The sequence below is a fragment of the Bison bison genome, unplaced genomic scaffold (assembly GCF_000754665.1).
Source record: "Bison bison bison isolate TAMUID 2011002044 unplaced genomic scaffold, Bison_UMD1.0 scf7180017864295, whole genome shotgun sequence".
In the NCBI taxonomy this organism is placed as follows: domain Eukaryota; kingdom Metazoa; phylum Chordata; class Mammalia; order Artiodactyla; family Bovidae; genus Bison; species Bison bison.
The window spans coordinates 7,583,264-7,592,790 of NW_011494867.1; the positions used below are offsets into that span (position 1 = coordinate 7,583,264).

The 9,527-nt window shown below is 55.2% G+C and overlaps 1 protein-coding gene across 4 annotated transcripts in view; it reads left to right on the plus strand.

Moving 5' to 3' along the window:
- CMIP (c-Maf inducing protein) overlaps positions 1-9,527 on the plus strand; it is a 213,864-nt gene that overhangs the window by 166,867 nt on the left and 37,470 nt on the right. For all 4 annotated transcript variants that reach the window (XM_010850800.1, XM_010850797.1, XM_010850798.1 and 1 more), the window contains exons 5-6: positions 3,691-3,732; positions 8,109-8,171. In XM_010850800.1, the coding sequence (XP_010849102.1) occupies positions 3,691-3,732; positions 8,109-8,171 (105 nt within the window). The remainder of the gene's footprint in view (positions 1-3,690; positions 3,733-8,108; positions 8,172-9,527) is intronic.

Below are 9,527 nucleotides of genomic sequence, written 5' to 3' on the forward strand. Positions count from 1 at the left end.
GCCTGATCTTAGCTGGTGTGCCCAATGGAGAGCAAGGGGCACTCGGGAGCGTCTCACTGTCCCCTCTGTCCCCGTGCTATTCTGAGTGCTTCACAGAGGTCAATGCTGCCCTCTTTCATTTGCTCCCTGGCCCCTGAGGGCTGCTGGGGTTGATGACTCCCGGTCTCAGCTATGCATGGCCACCAGAGTGGTCTCTCTGTCCCTCTTCCTTGGGAGTGGCCCTGGTTCCCTGGGTGGCTCCTCTGCAGCCCCCCAGACCCCGCACAAGGTCCCTGCTACCTAGAACCTCCGCCCTCTCCCAGGCACAGGCTGGTCACTGCCCATCGGTTCAGGAAACCGGCCCAAGCCTTCCACGTCTGCTGAAGAGAGAGGGTCCCCCACCCTGGGGGGAGGTGGGGGCGGGCAGTGAAAGGTGCCTGGCAGAGATGGCTGTGGGCAGAGGGTGTGACCGTCCTCAGTCAGGTGGGAGACCAGCCTCATCCCATGGGAGACTCAAGACTGCGACTCTGGAACGGATCACGGTCACAGTCTGGGATTTGAGGCCGGGCGCCGTCAGCCCAGCCTTGAGTCCAGGACTCCAGCGTGGTGGGTGGGGCCAGTTGGCAGGCCCAGGCTGGTTTTTCGCAGGCGAAAGCGGAGCGGCTCATCCTCAGGACGCACCTCTCATGTGCCGAGCAGGTGCCGTGCACACAGCTTTCCATCTAACACTCACATTCCCCCTGAGAGATGGGCCTCGCTGCCTCCATTTCACAGATGGGGAAACTGAGGCCCAGAGACACCGTGTGACCTGCCGAGTAGGCCGTGGGGCTGGAAAGTCCACCCCGAAGGGCGGCCCGGCTCCCACCGCACAGTCGCTCTGACCACTTTGTCGGCCCCACTGGTCTCAGCCACCATCTCTAAGTCAGGCTTGTGGTCAGCGTGGTGGGGATGGTGGCAGGTGACCCTGTGACTGGCCTCTGCTGGGACTTCCTGCCCATCTCAGATGTGGTTCCCGTGGCCACAGTCTCACAGACTTCACATCACTTCTCAGGCTTTAGATCAAGGGTCTCAGAGTCAGCTGATCCCAAGAGCTAGGGTAGAGAGACGAAGGCATTTAAAGAAACAAAAATGGAAGAAGCTTGTATCTCCTCTGCACCTGCTGGGTGTCAGGCAGGGGGCCCATATTGTCCCCGATGTACTGATGAGAGCAGCCGTTGGCAAGGAACAGAGCTGGGGCTGCAGCCCAGACGGCGTCCCCTCCAGTGAGATTCACACCTCTGCCAGTGACACCAAGGTTCTCTGAGCACATGCCCTGTGATGATCAGGGTGGCAGGCGTTTACACCAGCCCCTTTACATTTCTCCCAGCGACCCTGCACGGCAAGCACACGGAATCACAAATGGAGGCTCTGCGGAGTTAAGTCGGCTGCCCAGGGTCACTTGGATGAGGGGTGGGCAGGACCCAGGCCCAGGTCTGCCCCACTGCGAGGTGGATGGGATGTTACCTGAACTGGAGGAGGCTTTTTGGTGAGCGAGGGACCAGGCCCCTAGGGCAGCAGTGTGCGGAGTCGGCAAGTCGTGGCTCTACCCTCAGGAGCTCACGGGCCTTACACAAGGAGCTAGGTCTCTCAGTACGTTGGGCTAAGATTAGCACCCGTTTCCTAGAATTAGGGATTGGATGTCCTCATGTGTACACAGAGCCTGGCTCTGTGCCTGATATACGGGGACCAGTTGATGAACAGTCACATTTCTCTCATGGTGGGAGATGGCTGTGAACTTGACCTTCAGCACCGTCAGCTGGATACGTAGAGGGGATGGCTGGAAAAGCAAGCTCTCCCCACTCCTTGCCCTTTTTTGTTTCGAGCATGTGGATTAGATTCTTTGTTCTCTTTACTTAAGTTGCTGCCCAAACCTCCTCCTCCTAAGAGGCTCCAGGCATCATCACCAAATCGGCCCGAAGACGGGCAGGATCCCGAGAAGGGAGAACGAGGACGGGCTTGTGAAAGCCGGTGTCCCCTGCCTCCCGGGCTTTTGTTGGGTCGAGTGTGTGGAGTGCCCACTCTGTGTGGCATACAGTTGTTCCCTCCAACACAGTGGCTGTTAGTGAGCACTCCCCACCCAGGGTCAGGAGGAGCTTCAGTGGAGAGAAGGCTCCCTGAGAAGGGCAGGGGCTGTCACCGGCTACGGGGACCAAAGAGACACACCCGTGCCTGCGAGAGACTCTTGCTGGAACTATGCGCGGGGCGGTGAGGCCCGGTGGTCCCTTCAGTGTGCCCACAGCAGCCCAAAAGGGGGAACTGGCCCTTGTGTGGCCTAAGCCCTGCAGCTCAGTGGTGGGAGATGGGGGCTCAGGGACAGGGCAGACGGGGTCACAGCCCCACTCCACCCTGTCATCCCCACCACTGGGCGAGCCCCTGGCCGTAGGACCTGTCACGGGCGCAGGAAGCGGGTGGAAGGAGTGTTGCGGAGCCCTGACACAGCACCTGAGGCGTGGTGAGCAGAGCTGCGAAAGCCAGGCTTTTTACCTGACCTTGGCTGAGAAATGGCTGGTGGTTAAAAGTCTGCCATTCGTGGCTGCTCAGACTCCACCCACATCCACAGAAAGGAAAGGTGTTAGAATCCAAACAGCATCCCCCCTGCGTGGTCTGGACCCTGGGCACACAGGTCGGGCGGTTGCCATGGGAACTGGGATGCTCCCGGCGCTCACCCCGCCTCCCTTGGCAGCCAGCTGCCTGGACCAAAGCAGAAGGATAGCTCCCTCGCTTTTCCTTCGCTTTGGCTGGTGTAAACGCGTTCGATACCAGACACTCCTTAAACCTGTTCAGTCCGTGGGGCTCCTTCCAGAATCTGGGGACCATGTCGGTCTTGCCATTTACTGCCCAGTGAGGAGGTGTGTTACGAACACCTGTTGGAGAGAGTCGACACCGGTGGAAGTCTGTGTCCACAGAGACGCTCAGAGCAGAACACACCAGGATGCTAGCGAAACAGACAAGACTCTTGTTTCGCTAAAGGAGACTGTCTCTTGTTTATTGCATATCTGTCCCTTTCCTCATTCACATCCTCTTTCTTATACACAGGATGGTGGTCACAGGCACCAGTTACGTAAGAAAATTCAGATAGGGAGGAGAGGAAAAAAAAACCTAAAAATTTAGCAAGTTTAATCCATTCCACTTAATACTTTTGCAGGTTGGTCACTAGAATTCTAACATAGCTAAACCATCTTGGGCCAACATCATGGAACTCTAGTGTTCCCTGGGAACCTAGCTGGGGAGCCACTGAAATACTTCCCAAAGACTGGCTGACAGAGGGTTTTACGTGTTTATTATGCACCTGCCTCCAGGCTTCCAGGGGGCGTGTGTCGCCATGAAAAGGGCCAAGCACAGGTTTAAGCCCAAATTGGACCCCATCCGTGGACGAAGAAACCGTCTCACTGAGAAGTGACTCGCCCGAGGGTGTGTCACTCCACTGGTGAAACAGGGACTTGGAGCTCTCTTCTCCCTGCCCCAAGGCTACACTTCTTCCCACCCCCCACTTCCCGACTGTGACTTTGATCAGCTTCTGATCTATTTGATTAAGAAAAAGTGACAGCCATCCTCTGTCCGAGAGGCTGAAAGCGGTTTTGAAACCATGTGGCCCTTTGAGATACCGATGTTCCATCTTACTAACCGTGTGTTTGTTCTGTTTTCCTCCTGCCGTCCCTGCTCGCCCTTCAGAACACAAACTTGACCACCCAGGAACACGAGAACATCATCGTGGTAAGTCCTGGGCGGCCCCCTCCCTCACCCCTCTCCCGCACCCGCAGCCCTACCCGGGTCCAAGTGGATCCCCCAGGCACGAGTGCCGTCTACCAGCACAGCGGCCTTGCTCAGTTTCGTCCCTTCTGTCAGGCCAGACATGCCTCCCTCCTGTCTTTGCACATGTCAGAGCCCCAGCTGATGGGAGGGGGTGGTAATTATCAGTCTCTGAGGCTTGTAGCAAATGTGTCTTAATCGCCTCCTCCTTCCTGAGTCTGCTGTGCAGAGTCAGAGGCAGGAGATGGCAGAGACCGTATGATGTATTCTCAGCCGTCACCCCATTAGCTGAAAGGTAAACTTGCTCTTTCTTGCCCCAGGACCTGTCTCCTAATCCACACGTAGAACCTGGATATAATTCCCTCTGATGTGCAAAGTGAGGGATAGTTGTAAGCGTGTTTGAGGTGAAACATCCTTCCTGGGTGATTCTAACACCAGAGAGAAGAAAGAAAAGAAGTTGCCCCTTCTGGGCACCAGGCCCTGTGCTGTGTGTTTGAATTCATGGATAGTTAAGACACCCCCTGCTCCCAAGGAGTCCTTCATCTGTTAAATGAGATCATTGCAAAGACAGAGGCTTGTAATCTGGAGAGTGGAGTGGTGAACTCACCTGGGAAAGAAGCCAGAGAGCTTCCCAGAGGCAGTGAGGTTCTGAGCTGGGTTTTGAAGGATCAATAGGAGTTTGCCAGATGGGGAAACAGAGGAATGTCTTTCCAGAGAGAGAAAACAAAGTGTAAACAGAGATTTTAAGCAACATGGGATATTCTGGGCACGTCAGCTTTGCTGGAGCATGAAACGTTAAGGCAGTGGGAAGCAGGAAGGCAGAACTTGAAATGGAAGTGAGAGGCAGAGCTCTGTATGCCTGGGAAAGGGTCTAGAAAATTCGCCTGCCCAGGAGGTCCCGTGGGTACAGCTTTTCATACAAGGGCAACATCCCAGACACCATGCCCCTCTGAATTGCGTTTTAATCACAGAACGCAAAGGCAGAAGCTTCTGTGGAGGTCCCCCCCATGTAGTCACTCACCGCAGCTGCTTGCTGAGTGTCCACTCAGAATGTAGAGGTTTTCCCCACGCTCTGCCCTGACCACCCCTCACCTTCTCTTGCTAGAACAGGGGCAGCATTGACCTGGGCCTCCCCACCACCTCGTTTCTCTGGCATACTGTCAATTAATAATTTAACTTAACAGACATCTGTTGACCCATGAGTACAAGTATGTGCCAGACACTGGTCTCTTTTCCACTGAGAGAGCTGCCATTGAGGGATTACTGTGTGCTGGGGGAACGTGGCAGATAATCTGGAAATCACGTGGTCTGGGCTAGAGATGCATCCAGGGAGTTAGGGGAGTACAGAGGAACTGGGAGGAAGACGACGGAGGGCTTCAAGGAGGAGGTGAGGGACCTGGAGTCCTAACGACGGATAGGACGCTCCCAGGGCGAGGCAGTCCAGGCGGGGACCCAGCACGGGCGAAGGCAAAGAAGCTCTGTCTGTCGGAGAAGCAGGCGGTGACCGAGCAAGGCGCTGGCGTCTTCCCCTCCCGGCTGGCAGCACCCCGGGTCCCACTCTGCACCTTGTCTCCCGAAGCGGGGTCAGGGCCTTGGACTTGGGAGGAGCCTGGGAAAGGAATTTTGATCTGAGAAATCTGGGCTGCGTTTATCCAGCTAATTTGGCCAGCTGACCCCTTAATTGCACTGGGCTGAGTTTCCCTGCTCAGCGGGGAAGCCTGAGAACGGGAAAGAATTTGATCTCGAGGTCTGACCCTAAGCCCACCGTTTTACAGCCTCTCTCGTGTCCAGTGTTCTCTGTGACCAGTGCTGTTAAAATAACCACCCAGCCTTCTGTCGCCTCCTTTTCATCCCAGCAATTACATTATCCGATTTGACCTGCTGATGATGAGTCTTCTCCCCACGGGGATTGGTATTAGGTATTTTTTTTTTAATGTACTTAGTTTTCAGAAATACTTTCACAAGTAATTTGAGTTGGTTTTATTCAACCCATCAGTCAGTGCTGTAGGTAATTGTTGGCTGGTAACAGCTGGCCTGTCGCTGGACAAGCGGGGACCTGGGGTCCAGACCCTGGCAGGGTTCCCACATACCGGCAAAGAGCATGGGCTTAAAGCCAAGTATGGTTCAAGTTCAGAGGCAAGTGTAGACCCTGGGCCAACCTCATACCAGCTGAGACCTTGGGCAAATAATGAAGAGCTTTTAATTTTACTTAAAGAATATCTTTAAGAATTTCATGAGTATATTTTCACTGTTTTTAAAAACAAAAAGGAAAAGATTCATCCCATCCCAGCCCTGGGGCATTTCAGGGGGTGATAAACTCCTACAGAGAGATACGGTTGTGTGTTTATATTTTGCTTTTAACATTAACAATGTGAAGCTGAATGTGTTGTTCTGTGTTTGGTTTGTTTACTTAACGACATGTCTTGGAGATTCTCTTAAGTCCTTTCTTGCCCGTCTAACCTGGCGTTTCTTGCCCTCGGTACTAGGGACGTTTGTGCATGGATGGTGCTTCATGGTGGGGGCTGTCCCGCCCATTGTAGGATGTCACAGCATCCCTGGCCACAACCCCCTGGATGCCAGTCACATCCTCCTGTCATGACGATCAGACTGTCTCCAGCCATGCTAATTCCCCCTGGGAGGGGGACAGAGCAACCCTGAGGGAGAACCCCTGGTCCACCCTGTACTCCATTCAGCTGCCTTGACACTCTGAGCCTCAGTCTTCTCATCTGTGAAATGGGTGTGACCACAGCCTTTCCTGCAGGGCTGCTGGAACAATTAACTGGGAAAGATTCCACAAGAACATACACTCTTCTTTTTAATACTACAATCTAAAATGATCACTACTCTGTGACTGGTGCAGGGCTTGTCACAGCCTCCCCAACCCTCTGTCTCTTCATCTGTACGAGTGGAAATCACTCCCGTTTGACCTCACAGAGTTGTCATGAGGCTCAAATGAGATAATAGCCGTGGAAGCGTGGAGCCCACGCCTGACATCCACAGTGGACACTTAATCTGTTCCCACTCCTTCATTCTTTGACTCATTCCTGTGAAGGGAGGGGCCAGCTTGATGGAAGGGGCTGGAGCCAAGGGGCTCTACCCTGCTTCGTGGTCCCCCCTCCCAGAGATCAGTGCAGGGAGCGGTGCTGAGGGCCAGGTGGTAACTCGAGGGCTGGGGGAACCCCTCGCCCTGTCCCCTCCCCCTGCTGCGACCTGGCCTCTCCCGTGGTCACCCACACGGGGCAGAGGAGCATCCCCATCTGGCAGGCCAGGCGCTGAGCTTCTGAAAACGAAGTGCGGAGCCCAAACCGTGGGCCTGGCTTACTTGGGGTCTCTCATCACCACCTTTCCCCTCCTCTGCATTCTGTCCCCAGATGGGTTGCCTATATCCCGGTCTTGTGGAGAGCTCAGGCTGAGAAGTCGGCTGGTGAATAGCTCATGCTCTTGGGTCACACTTGAGGGTTCAAATTTGGCTCCAGAACCTCCTAACCATGTGACTCTGGGCTGCAGACTTCACCTCTCTAAGGAAAGGGCAGGACACACACCCGCCTGCCAGCGCGTAGTGAAGAGTGAATGACGGGACACAGCCCGGAGCCCGGCACGGACAAGCACCCTGTTACAGCAGCGGCCGCTGGGATGTTGCTCATGGTGTGCTGTTATTATCACCAGTGTGGTGATTGGTCCACGTGGCTGTGGGGGGCGGCGCAAGGGCATTGGGCTCAGCCTCGCGGTCAGCTTAGAGCCCACCACCCCCTTCCCACACCATGGGGGAGAGCTTCCCGTGGTGATGGGCATGCCCTCTGTCTGCCCTGTACCTGGTGGTGGCCACTGGCTTCATGGCACTGGTGAGCACTTGAAATGTAGTTAGCATAACTCAGGAACTGAACTTTTATTGCCTTGAAAAATTACTTTCTTGGGGCTTCCCCGGCAGTCCAGTGGTGGTTAGAACTCTGTGCTTCTGCTGCAGGTTCGATCCCTGGTTGGGGAACTAAGATCCTGCAAGCCACATGGCATGGCTAAAAAAAAAGTTTTCTCCCATGTCACTTAAAATGTTAAGATTCACACATGGCCAGTGGCTACTATATTGAACAACACAACCCCAGGCAAGTAAGACCCTGGGCCCCTTCTCCGCCTGTGGGTCAGCCTGCCCATTGCTGCTGTGAACAGAGCCTCAGTTTCCATGGCTTCATCTCCCACTGAGGTGCTCATGTAACTGGCCTTATCTGCCCAGACAGCGACCAGAAGGTCGGGTTTTCCACCGTGAATCAGCCCTCGTGGGTTGACACACCCCCGTACGATTCCTTCCGAGAGATTCCGACTGACGTGTGTTCCTCTTCTTTCAGGCAATCGCTCCTTTGCTGGAAAACAACCATCCGCCACCGGATCTCTGTGAATTCTTCTGCAAGGTACGGCATCGCCGAAGCGGGGCTATGTTTGCAGGAAGCAGACTGTCTCCATTTGTGCGTTGTGGGGGTTGGTTTTGCGAAATTTCCTGGAAACCCAGACTCCTCCCTGAACAGATCAGGGCCCCAGACAGAGTTAGAGACGAGCCAGGCCTCCTCTCCACCAGCCAGGTGATAAGTGAGGCCCAGGGTCCAGACCAACAGGTCAAGGGGGAGCACTGAGCTTTCCTGGGAGTATCTTCCTGGCCGTCTTGAGAGAAGTTTGCAGCACGTTTTCTGGCTCCTGACATCAGAGCTGGGCTTTTATTAGCCAGGTCTCCCATGAGCACCGGCTGGCCCACAGTGGGAGCCTGGCCATGGGGCTTTCCCTGAGCTGGGCAAGTATGGGGTGGTGGGGGTGCAGGTGAGCTTGGAGGAGCCTCGGAGCAGGATCTCTGCTCCCAGGGACCCAGCACCAGCCTCGCGGTGGGATTCGCACTGAACACGCCCAGAGCACGTCGGGACCAGTCACCCCTTGCCCGAGAGTGCACCTTGGTGGCCTCAGGGCCGGACCAGCAGGCCGTCCTGCTTGGTCCCTGGCCGGGTGGTTTTTGACGCAGTGATCTGATGTCCTTGGACAGTTGCTGGGCCTGGGTTTGCTGCTCGTCCAGCTCCTCTAGTCTTCCTCCTGCCGAGCCTCTTCCCCAAGCTCGTGGGGGTGTGGGCTGTGTGCACCAGGGAGACAGGCGCAGCATGGCTAGGCAGGTCCTGGGGCCTCCAGTTCCTGGAAGCCAGGACCCTGAGTTCTGGGGAGGGTTTGTTTATGAAGGATTATCCAGGAAAGCCCTGGTTTCTCACATCCCAAGTCCAGGCCTTCTGGAAACAGCACCTTCAGGCCCCGGCAGGTTTAAATGTGTTGGAGCAGTGGGTCCCATCTGCTCCAATCAAGGGCCTTCAATTTCATTTTGAAAAACAAAATCCCATGCCCGTGAGATAGATACGCTGAGAGCCATGTGTGCCCTGCACACGGCAGTAAGCTTACTCTCAAAGCCCTCGACAGAAGACTCACGGAATTTTTGAGATTCTGGCATCCAAACACTAGCCCCCGATTTTCAAGAGACTCTTCCATTGGACCTTCGTGCTGCAGGAATCTCACGCTGTTAAACAGGACTGTGTGATAGGACTGTCCTATTAAATAGGATTGTCTGTACCACCGGCAACAACCGCAGACTGTCAGATAAAACCGAGAGCAAGCAGGAGGTCCCATCCCCGCCCACTCTTCGTCCTCTCCCCAGAGGGAACAGAAAGCCGCACAGCAGTGTGGAGCAGGGGGCCCGGGCAGCAGAGCTGGGCCCACCTCCCCAGCACACCGCAGTCAGG